The sequence below is a fragment of the Saccostrea echinata genome, unplaced genomic scaffold, assembly GCF_033153115.1.
Source record: "Saccostrea echinata isolate AGI-Se365-2 ecotype Australia unplaced genomic scaffold, CSIRO_AGI_Sech_v1 ptg000013l, whole genome shotgun sequence".
In the NCBI taxonomy this organism is placed as follows: Eukaryota; Metazoa; Mollusca; class Bivalvia; order Ostreida; family Ostreidae; genus Saccostrea; species Saccostrea echinata.
The window spans coordinates 139,553-152,494 of record NW_026889762.1 but is presented as its reverse complement, the minus strand read 5'-3'; the positions used below and the strand labels follow the sequence as shown (position 1 = coordinate 152,494).

At 34.7% G+C, this 12,942-nt stretch overlaps 1 protein-coding gene across 1 annotated transcript; it reads left to right on the top strand.

Moving 5' to 3' along the window:
* The first annotated feature begins 4,106 nt into the window (after window positions 1-4,106).
* LOC133186402 (uncharacterized) lies at window positions 4,107-6,156 on the top strand. Its single transcript, XM_061321658.1, has 2 exons — window positions 4,107-4,326; window positions 5,392-6,156. Exons 1-2 carry the CDS (start codon window positions 4,187-4,189, stop codon window positions 6,137-6,139), a joined length of 888 nt encoding a protein of 295 aa, XP_061177642.1. The 5' UTR covers window positions 4,107-4,186; the 3' UTR covers window positions 6,140-6,156.
* The last annotated feature ends 6,786 nt before the right edge of the window (window positions 6,157-12,942 follow it).

Sequence of the window (12,942 nt, the reverse complement as noted above, 5' to 3'; positions counted from 1 at the left end):
CCATTCTGGCCCCGCTCTACCCCCAGGGGTCATGATTTGAAACTTGAATCTACACTACCTGAGGATGCTTCCATATAAACATGACTCATCATGGCTTTGCTGTTCTTGAGAAGAAGATTTTTAAAGATTTTTCCTATATATTTCTATGTAAAACTTTGATCCTCCATTCTGGCCCCGCCCTACCCCCGGGGGTCATGATTTGAACAAACTTGAATCTACACTACCTGAGGATGCTTCCATATAAATATGACTTATCAGGGCTTTGCTGTTCTTGAGAAGAAGATTTTTAAAGGCTTTTCCTATATATTTCTATGTAAAACTTTGATCCTCCATTGTGACCCCGCCCTACCCCCAGGGGTCATGATTTGAACAAACTTGAATTTACACCACCTGAGGATGCTTCCATATAAATATGACTCATCATGGCTTTGCTGTTCTTTAGAAGAAGATTTTTAAAGAGTTTTCTTATATATTTCTATGTAAAACTTTGATCCCCCATTGTGGCCCCACCCTACCCCCGGGGGTCATGATTTGAACAAACTTGAATCTACACTACCTGAGGATGCTTCCATATAAATATGACTCATCATGGCTTTGCTGTTCTTGAGAAGAAGATTTTTAAAGGTTTTTCCTATATATTTCTATGTAAAACTTTGATCCTCCATTGTGGCCCCGCCCTACCCCCGGGGGTCATGATTTGAATAAACTTGAATCTACACTACCTGAGGATGCTTCCATATAAATATGACTCATCATGGCTTTGCTGTTCTTGAGAAGAAGATTTTTAAAGGTTTTTCCTATATATTTCTATGTAAAACTTTGATCCTCCATTGTGGCCCCGCCCTACCCCCAGGGGTCATGATTTGAACAAACTTGAATTTACACCACCTGAGGATGCTTCCATATAAATATGACTCATCATTGCTTTGCTGTTCTTAAGAAGAAGATTTTTAAAGAATTTTCCTATATATTTCTATGTAAAACTTTGATCCCCCATTGTGGCCCCACCCTACCCCCGGGGGTCATGATTTGAACAAACTTGAATCTACACTACCTGAGGATGCTTCCATATAAATATGACTCATCATGGCTTTGCTGTTCTTGAGAAGAAGATTTTTAAAGGTTTTTCCTGTATATTTCTATGTAAAACTTTGATCCTCCATTGTGGCCCCGCCCTACCCCCGGGGGTCATGATTTGAACAAACTTGAATCTACACTACCTGAGGATGCTTTCACATGAGTTTCATCTTTCCTGGCCCTGTGGTTCTTGAGAAGAAGATTTTTAAATTATACTATTAATTTTTCACTAATTCTTTATTATCCCCCCTTGAAAGAGGGCGTGGCCCTTCATTTGAACAAACTTGAATCCCCTTCACCCAAGGATACTTTGTGGCAAGTTTGGTTGAAATTGGCCCAGTGGTTCTTGAGAAGAAGTCAAAAATGTTAAAAGTTTACAGACAGACAGACGGACGGACAGACGGACGGACAGACAGACGGACGCCGGACAAAAAGTGATCAGAAAAGCTCACTTGAGCCTTCGGCTCAGGTGAGCTAAAAAAGTAAACGACCTAACATATAGGAGGTGATGTACCACCATTATTTCACTGAAAAGTGTATAAACTTAATGATTCCCATCGTTGCAAACCTCGACCAAAATGTACTATCCTCTCCCACAGAGCCATATATGCGGACTCAGGACCGTGCCTTGAGACGATGAATGATTCAATACAAAGTTATTAACATAAGCTTGGCCTCACATGGAGGGTGAGCTGCTCTCTCTCAATTACAGCACTTCATCACTGGAAACTCAAGCATTTCAACTAAGGGGCATCAGACGTAATATGATTCACGGGTATATCTCGAAAAGCAAACGTAGACCATGTGCATCGCCTTTTGCAGGTACTTGATAATTCAAGGGATAAAATTTATTTCCGATTCTTGTTTGTTTTTTTTTTTAATTAATTAATTTATTTTTTACGGGGGGTGTCTTGTAGCATTCATTGATAAATAGAAAATATAAAAGATCAACTTGATTTTCTTGATACATGTATACTGTGTATGCATATATTTATTCAGTATAAGAATTGTTTAAAGATATGTTTTGAACATATTTTATTGATTAAATCAAAAGGATTGGAAACAAGTTCTAAAATAACTTACTAGTTCCTCTCTTTCTATAATACAATATGTCATGCAAATTAAAGAAACATAATAATATAAATGATACAAATAAAATTTAACACATCAACTAAGAAAATCTACATGTTTCATCAATAAATTTATTATTAAGTTTAAAGATATAATTCCCTATAGTGCCTGAGTATGTCTGTTCTCATATACAATGTACGAATTATCCCGCTTTGTCTATTTTACGGGTAATGCGATATTTCGCGAATGGTTTTACACGATCTTTGGCTTGTAGTCGACACTTTGTTATAATTTTATTTGATTGTAAAATAAAATGAGCAAATATATTGTCAACTGAAAAGAATTCAAATAATATCACTGCTCCGATTACAGTTTTATCCATACTATCTTCTAAAACAATTGCACTTAGCAACAATAAATGTATGTCCATAGAGCTTACTCAGTGCAATTGTACTTGATAATTTACGTTTTCTAGACCTGTCCATAACAAGAGGTCTGCATATAAAATGAAATATTCTAATTACATAACAGGACTTCTACTACTGTGTTTTAAAAATCGATGCGAATGTAAAAGAATAATCCTATAGATCTGAATGCTGCCATAACTAGAACATTAAAGCAGGGATTGATTTTTAATAGCCGTTATCGGTAAGCGGCTTAAAGTCACGATAATCTTTTACTAATCCCTAAACTACAGAGAAACTTAATTATAAAAAAAATCTGTTTTAAACAGTTGTCAGTCTAATACATGTAGTATAAACAAAATTTGTGACTTGTACCAACGATATGAAAATGGAATGGAAAATATGAAAAACTTGGATTTACAAACAAAATGAGTTCAACGGTAATTATTTTAATTACTCTTATATCATTCTTGTAAAAATATTCGTTTTTATTTATCAGATATTCCGGTCCTGTGAGATTTACGCGTTCAATATCATTCTGTGTTTGATAAAAAGGTAACTGCATCGGAGATATTTAAATAAGCTAATGCACATGATACACATTCAAAATTTCGCTTTTAAGAGCACAAATTATCATTGTCGATTCATTTTCAAACTGAAGTTGAAAATGACTGCATGCTTGAAACTAAAATCAATGATTTTACGGTAATACTAGTATGACAGATCTTGAAAGAGAAATTTTTTAAAAAAGTTATGCATGTATTTAATTTTATTTATAAATTACAATTATTTACTGAATAAAATAATCAGGATTTCCGTTTCTCCATTTAAGTCACTTGATACTTTGATACCCCCCCCCCCTCCTCCTCCAATTGCGTTTATTTTGGAAAGATTCCGAGTTATGCATGTATTTAATTTTATTTATAAATTACAATTATTTACTGAATAAAATAATCAGGATTTCCGTTTCTCCATTTAAGTCACTTGATACTTTGATAACCCCCCCCCCCCTCCTCCAATTGTGTTTATTTTGGAAAGATTCCGAAATGTATGATAAGATGCTTTTTGTACTTATAATTTATTCTTTCGAAGATCCAGGATTTGCGGCGGGTGAGGGAGGGGGGATCCGTATTTAACCCGGGGGGGGGGGGGGTACTTTTTTATATAAATTTAATAGTTCTTAAAATCCCAGGAGTTCTGAACTCCCTGACCCCCTCCCTCTAGTACTGCACATGTAAAAAAAGGCAAAAAGGAAAACAGGTTCGATTTAATACTCTAAATCAATTACAAACTATTCAAGGAGAACAAAAGTTTTAATTTCGGATTATTTATTTAACAGTACTTAATCTTTTGCATAATAACTTGTCATACAAACGTCCTCGATTTTGTCTTTGACTCAAACAAATAGTCCCCATATCATTCTTTCAAAATAGAAAATAAAAATTTTCAAGCATCAGTTACATGTGCGAATTCAATGTAATAATTTGAGCCTTTCTTATACAACTATCAGAGTATGATTACTTTATTTATTATCATTAAATATTTTTGCATTGCAGAATTTAGAGCGATATCTGAAAAATCGTCCAAGGCGTTCTTCGCTGTCGCAGTTTGCCGCAAAAGATGCTGTCAAATTAATGCGCGAGGAGACCAGTAACAGCCTCCATCTTGGAAGGCGGACTTCCGTCTTTTCTTCGGAACCTCTCTGGGAACCTAAGGAGGCCTCTTCTGTTACTACAGAGAGACGTGCTTCTAAATCCAATCTGCTGGACAAGAGGTATAACAACAACAACCAAAAAAAGAAAAAGGATTAGCAAATTACAACATTGTTAATTTTTTTTATTGAAAAAAAAAATCTTTCTTTCAAACCTGATCAATCATCGGAAAGATCACAATGTCAGGCAATGATATTTGTGATCATTATACATAAATTTTATTCAATCCTGATAAACATGTTTCTATTTTTACATCGATAAAATAAAAACTTATTTAGTGATTTAATATGTTGACGGTGCGACCGTTGGGGCGAGCGCATTGTTCACTTCATTTTAAGATCCGCCTCTTCAAACCGCACGAGACATTTGGAACGTCTAAACTGTGACGTCACATGACGTCGTATGTTAGCTGCATTTCCATAAACAAAGTTTAAAAAGTGCAAATATTTTAACAAAGAACGTTTAATCTATCTGCATGCAATAGCCATTAAATTAAGGTGAGTTTATTTTTTGTGAAATTTTAGTTGTTGTCACCGCGTGAACGAAGTTAGCAGCGAGAACAAGAAGCGATGCATTGTGGGTCAGAATTACTGCGGAAAAAAATTCTATTGAATGAATGTGCAGTAGTCCGAATTTTCTCTTCGCCCAGGCGTTGTCGTTAGAGCTCGCAGTGACGAGCGGCGCTTTGCGCCGCTCGCTGCGCTCGCTATTACTTCATATTTGAAAAATTGGGCATGATTTTATCTCATTTCATTAAGATAATTTTATCAATGAAGGGCAAACATCAACAGAAATACTAAATCAAATATTTTAAAAGACAGAGAAAATTAATAAATTTAAAGCTTGAATTCAATGTACTGATAATAAAAACGTTGTATTTTTATTAACACGAATCTATGATGTTTGAATTGTGAAATGTATTTATTTATTTATTTATTTTATTTTATTTTATTATTATTTTATTATTATTGTTTATTTATTTTTAAAAAATTTTTTAATTTTATTTTTATTTTATTTTATTTTATTTATTTATTTATTTATTTATTTATTTTTTTTTGCCTATCAAGATACGATTTTGCATTTTTTAATCGTATTCGGTGATTCGATGCATTTTGTCTTCATTCTAGTACATTGTACTCCGTCAAAAGAGAAAACATTGCAAGCCGAGAGATGGAATTCCGAAATAAACCTATTGTCAGACATTCTGATGATCCGAATTTCAACATCGAGCAGAAAAAAGAGAGGGACTACATAATGAACTCTCGCCTCGGGGACAACAGCCTTGGGAAATTCTCTAGAGCGATTATCCAGCATTTCTTTAAGGCCCCTGCCCCCAAATCTCATCCCGGGTACGGAATGCCGCGACCCGACACGAGGGAGTCAAATCCGTTCAGAATGTTGATGCAAGATCTTCAAAGGGATCCCAGTATGCTTCAAATAAGTGCATTTCCGTCTCTTACAAATCCCGTGAAGTGCGAGAGCGGAAATGAGTTTTGCGAGATATTGGGATCGAGTGCCTGTTCTAGTTGTATTGAGAAAACAAATCGTTATATAGGCGATGAATTACAGAGAATCATGTTTCCTAAGTTAGACTTAACTCGCCAGAGACTTGTTCAACCGAAGTTAGCGCGTGTCATGAAGGAAGGTCATATGATGCAGGTCCGAAAACGTAGACTGAGGGAGTTACATTTTCCGGATCACATATCCATGCTTAAACGAAAAGAAACGCACATTACAGACAAAAGTGCTCATTTTAAGAAAAGTGCTAAAAAGAAGAGAAAAATGAAAACACTAAGTTCTTTCGTCCGATCCACTCCAATGACCCCCGGAATCGCACTGGCCACGGTTAAGGAGGAATCCATCGCCAGTGTTTGATGTGTGTGCTGATTGGTATATTTACAGAATAGAAAACTTTGAGAACAACTCATGTACATAAATTACGAAAAATTTATACTGAATATTAATCTTGTATTCAAGCGATTTTTTTTTATCTGGAGTCGTTCAATAATAATAAATGAATTCATATTTGTTATTTATCCCACCGATGGTGGAAAGTACGGAAGCCAGTAGGTCACAGGTAGAAAAAATATTTTATATCTGGCGGCCGCCGGATAAGTAACAGGGGCCGCCAGATAAAAAGATCTGGCGGCCGCCAGGAGGTTAACTTGCGGTCGCCAGAAAATTATTTGGTGGCCGCCAGATAAATTTCCGGCGGTTGCCAGTTATTTATGTGGCGGCCGCCAGTTAATTATTTGGCGGCCGCCAGATAAAATATTTTTCTACCTGGCACCAACCGGCTTCCGTAGGTAAGATACCAACATTCTTAAAATACTTTCTTTGGCATTTGATTTCATCCAAAATATTCAGATTTATGAAGTAAAAAGGCCTGGCTCGTGTGGTCAATGCAAAATCTTTTACTGTTAAGTGCACGAAAGTCTTAAATTGTTAAATGCAGTAGAATCTTTAACTGTTAAATATGACAATTTTGATAATTTATATATGATTTTAACGAGAGTTTTATTGGTCTCCTAACCAAAAAGTTGATCTTAATGGGTTTTTTACACAAAAAGAAATGAACATACCAGACACCATTCTCTAAAATGACCGTAAAAGGGACTTCTGTTCCTAGAGATGACATCAAACTTGATAATGTGATAAAACTTGAATCACTATCCTCAAACAAAAATCTCAGTAAAATTCATCCCGAATGGGAAAAAAGTATACTATTAAAGGAGTATAGACACGGATTTGAAGTTTAAATTTTCTCAAATTTTCTGTATAATATCATGACTTATATGTTGCTAAACCATTTCAGAGGGAAATATAATAAAAAACTTATTTTATCTGGAAAATATTGAAACTTAATAAAATAAGTTTTTTATTACATTTCCGTGTGAAATGTTATAGCAACATATAAGTCATGACATTATACAGAAAATATGTTATAGTTACACTATAGATATTAATTGGTTAGCTGTAAATACACTCACAGTTTTTCATTCACGAGGGGCGGAGCCCCGAGTGAATAAAAACTGTGAGTGTATTTACAGCTAACCAATTAATATCTATTGTGTAAGTTACTTGTACCAGAGGACCAATGAGAGAAAAGCGAGTTGATAATTAGCACCGCCTACCACGAGGTGTCAAGTCTGTATAAATAGCTGTCTCCATCTGCAAGGATCATACTTAATTGCGGCACTGCTACTGCCAGTTGATAAAAAATTCGGAATTGGTACGTGTGAAGATATTGTACCTTTGAAATGTTGAAGACGCAGAAAACATGATTTTTGTCAGGTACAGGTATAGGGGTAGCGATTGTAGGCTTTTATATTCAAGCTGTTAACTCTGAAAGAAAATTTATCTTTCTAGATCGTTTTTTTTTTTTTTGTGAAAAAGGGGGGATGGGTATGGGAAACATCTCCATTGAACTTTTTCTTTATGGCAATCGGCGTAGAAAAAAATGAAGTAATTTGTGACATTTTAATGAAAGTTTTAAATGGTATTGGAAGTAAAAAAAAAACGCGGGGACTTCTGCCGTGAAATTGCTATTATGTATTTGGAGACGGGAAAGAGAATGACGAGAATTCGAGTTAGGACGTATCATTTACTGATTAAGGATACTCGGAAAAAAACATACAGAACCATTTATGAAACGAACATCGACAAGCTAATGTTAGTATTTTTGAAATTAAAAATGTTGACTTACTAATTCATTCATCAGCCATTGCCAAGGTCTTGAAATTGACATCATTCATTCATCAGTTAAGGTCTTGACACAGTATGGCTTGATGCCAAAAGGTGGGCGTGACTTAAAAAAACTGTGATTCTTCTGGCAAATACACCACAGCAACATCAAAGCGAAATCTATATTTACCGCCAGTCCTATGGTACAAGAGAAAATGTTAACTTTAATTCTGCGTCTATGCCCTTTTAACAAATGTTTTGTTTGTTTGTGTGTATGTTGTTTAACGTCCCTCTCGAGAATTTTTCACTCATATGGAGACGCCACCACTTGTCGGTGGAGAGCTGCAAATTTTGTCCCATACTCGGCACTTATGGCCATTGAGCAGTGAGGGATCTTTTTCGTGCCAGCGCCTAATGCGACACGGGACCTCGGTTTATACGGTCTCTTCCGAAGGACCGGTCTCCGCGTTCCACAGTGGGATTCGAACCCGCGACGTAAGGATAACTCCTTACTCCGCGACTCTAGAGCAGACGCTCTAACCACTGCGCCACGCGGGCGACCTTAAACAAATGTGAAACAGTTTTTATGGCATCGAGCTCTTGAGCTCGAATGCTATGCATATGTAGTGGGGGACCAAACTTTACGCGACCGAATGTGTCCGTCCATGCATCCGCAAAAGAAAATAGCAATAACAATGCATCGCTTTCTTTGAAAATATTCACAGTGAATTAGCTTGAAAATAAAATTGCATCAATTATATCTACAAATAATTTGTCACATAACAAACATGCCCTGTTTTGATTTTTATTTTCACACAAGAAAAACGTGACAGTTCTTGCGGATGAATTTCTAAAGAAAGGCAATGTTGAATGACCTGAATAAAATTTATGAAGGAGAACCATGTAAACACAAACAACTTATATTAATAGGCGGAAAATAACCACAATATTAAATTAACACGAATGATAGAAGACTAATAGGATTGAATTTCCAAATATAAACCTTACTTTTACAATCTTATAACCAATTTTATCATAAAAACTGAATTTATTACTGTATTTCACCATTTCTTCCATATCGCATTTTACCGTATAGGCCTACCACGCCCGATCATATCTCGATCGTAGTCGCAACAGAGCGAGTTACGATTGTTGTTTAGATGCACTTAAACAATGCTTAGACATTGACAATTAGAAAAATATCAAATAAATTCATTAAATCCTTGATATTTCTTTAATTGACTGAAAAAAGATGAATTTGATATCCAGCATGAACATGTTCGACGGTGTCTAGTCAATTCGAACCCTGCTTTATTCGGACCATGTCATAATGTCCCAGACTGTAATTTTGACATTTTGTTTAAAACATAACATTTTTATTAGTCAATTATTTTACCTACTGCTATCTTAAAAAAAAGTTTTGAAATTGTTTTTCGCGTTCGATGCCATTGAAGCCTTTCAGGCTTTTGATTTCTCTTTAAAATGAAGATTAAACATGCAATTCGATACTACTGACAAACAAGTTAATTCAACAAGGATATCAACAGTCTCGTCTGAAGTCATCAATTCCCAAGTTTTATGATCGATAAAATGAACTTGTCAGCAAATACGACGTATCATTAGGTCAAATGCTGACTAAATTTTTTCATACTAATTGTTAGACCATTATTTACACATTGTATTTTCTACGGATTTTTCCCGATCATGACAAGGAGCACACGGCGGGTGTGAATGGTCCGCAGTGGATGCTCACTCCTCCATGACACCTGATCACAACTCTGCTGTTTTTTGGAGGTGAGGTCCGTGATGCTTTGCTCCCGATTTGCATAGTTTAAATGGACTTTGAGTTGGAATACTGTTCGTTATCTCTATATTTCTGCAACAATACGAAATATTTCTGTCCTATGATATACATGTATAGTTTTGAATCCAGCGATCTTTTTGGACTGCAGAAATTCTTGGAATACTTGTTCGACGATGATCAGATATGCAATTTGTTGCCAAGAATCTTTGTATGCACTATAATTGGATAAAGGCGATTATTTTGCCAAAGAATGAATACCAAAAATGAATTCATTTGCAATGTTCCTTGGTTAGAATAATTTTACCTCTGTAAAATATACGCATGGTCATGTGCTAAGTTTTGATTTAATTGATGTTTTCACCATGACTAGTCTTTCTAAAACCCGATCCCCTATTATTAAGGTTTTAGTCAGATTGAAACTTGGCCTAATACTATACAGTTAAAGTATATTACTGAGGGAGTTAGCAAGATTCCAGTTCCGCAAGGCAAGGACTATTTCCCGAGGCGAAGCCGAGGGAAATAGGCTTGCTCCAGGGGAACTGAAATCTTGCTAACTCCCGCAATGATATACTTTTAACTGTTTTATTATGCCGATACAAACGTACACTTTAGAGGATTCAGATAGCGTGATTTCAAAGCAGGGATTAGCTCACTGAACTAACGCACGGGGATAAGTCCACTCACATATCATACCAATGTAAAAGTAAAATCTAAAGGATTGCGGATAACCGGGAATTAGCTTCTGAATCAGGGACTAGCTCACTTGACTAACACATGGATTTAGTCCATTCATAATGATTCCTAAGGGAATTAGTCACATCTAACGATCTAATGTTATATAGGGAAAAAAATCAGTAGAGGTATAATCATTTCATTTAACTAACATGCAGTATACTGGGAAAAAAAATTACACTCAGTATTTTTCTTCAATTATTTTAAATTATAATTTAATTTTTTCAACAAATTGCGTTGTCCTCTGTCTTTTTCTGCAATCAATGACTTTCCTCGTAATTTTTATGCACAGGCAAGATTAGTCACCCCTGTGGATATACAGAAATCTCGTTTTCCGCTTTTGTTAAGTTTATATATAGTCCCAAAATGTTCGTAAGCTACATATAAATTTTACTCGCTTGGTAATCATCGTAAATTTAACAAAAAAGTTTACATAGTTTTCGATTTATAAACAGTCTTAAAATAACAATATTGAGTGTACGGTCGTTGACACAGTTTGTCAGATAAAAAAAAAACATTTAAAAATTAAATGGGAGAACCGTTGATTACGTTATTAAAAAAGTTTCTCTTTAAATCAATGTTAATTGATACAAGTATAGAAACATTTTTTCAACATTATTCTTTCTAAAATTATTTCTTAAAAGGATAATCATATGTGTACAGTTGTAAAAAGGGAGTGGAACATTAAAATCATACAGTGTTCCTAACAAATATTATCAGCAAGGTCTGAGGCAAGGTTTTGTCTTATTATTAAAATTATCTACACACCAATTTGTTAGATAATGAGATATGACAGAAATCCTTTGTCATACATCCTTTTTTGTTTAAATGCTTTGGCTAATTACGCCTTTATGATTTGTTCAGGTATACGGATTTAAATTTAAATCAATTATTAGGTACATTCTGATTTATGGAGAAAATATTCCTTGCACGAAAATAACAAGTTTTGCAGAATTAAGGTAGCAAATACATACAAATCTTATGCTAAAGCCAACATCTTTTCATCTTTTTATGCAGATTTTTCTGCATGTCCTAAACAGTTGAGTGTTGAACATAAAATACTAAATAAAAGTGTAAAAATAAAATGTTTTGCGCTACATTTAAAATACCATACAGACTAAGCGGTATCAATATTGTGAATACTGATTCCAATGAACAGTAATTAAAAAGCATCTTATTAGAATTTTGTATATAAAAAAGGATTCTTTTAGAGAAACTCATATACATGTCAGACAAAACCTAAATATTCAACACAGATATCTCCTGAGAAAATAAAATTCCTGACCATTATTATTTTTTTTTCTTTTGTTATCAAACAAAAGGTCAATAAGTTCTTTTCTTAAAAGTTTGTAAAATGTGAAGATAAGAAATAGTATAAAAAAAAAAAAGAATCGTGAACATTGCAAACACAAGGAAAAACAGCAGAGCTGGGGTCAGGCGCATAGATGGAGTACATTGTAAGCATTGTAAGCATTCCCCGTCGAACTGGTGAACTGGTTCCAGTGAACTCTGTGTGCATTGACCGGATAGTCGGAAAAATCCGTAGTCAAATTACATGTTGTATAAAAGCAGTGATCTAACAAATGGTATGAAACAAAGTCAGAAAAAACTAGTATGACCAAACTATAACTGTTGTATTGACAAACAAACTTTTACAACAACCGCAGTATTTGCGAAAAGCTGATTTTAATATATCTAATAGACAATATCTACAAGAATTTTAGGGATCTTCAAAACATTTTCTCAAAAGAATAGCCGTGTGATACAGGGTACTTATACAAAAATCCTGTATTTGAAAGCCATAGCAAATGTTTTTATTGCCTTCTCAACGTATCCACTTTCGTAGTAACCACAACCTAAAAGGTTTAGGCCATGGTACCGGTGATGTTGTTCCTGAAATATTTGCTCTTCTAGTTCTCTGAGAACTCTACAAGAATCTAAGTTATTTCCAAGATAGCGACAACATTTATATTTCATGTAGTAAGCATATACCAGAGGACATACAGTAATATTAAACTGATAAATTGATCCAATAGATTGTTCTCTTTGTACAACAGATGAAATAATTTCTATTCTCAAATCGTTTGTCAAAATGGACTCTTCCAAATTGAAGAAGGTGATATTGCTGATTGGACGCCTTGTCGATGTGAAAGATACATCATCCATATCCAGGAGGAATTTGGAAACATTTCGATAAAAGGAATGAATATTCTCTAGCCGGATACAGGGGTTATTTTTTATATTATCAAGCATTGGTTCAATTATATGTAATGTATTTTCATACAGTTTGTTGGTAAAAAATACGTGAGCAATCTGTGTAATTTCATTCACACAAAGAGTTTCTACCCTAAGTCTAGCTGCCGCAAGTAGTTTCGTAATAATTGAAAAAATGCCATTAGTACTTAATTCAGCACGTTTAACTGCAATATTCATTAATCTAATTTGTGCACACGATAAC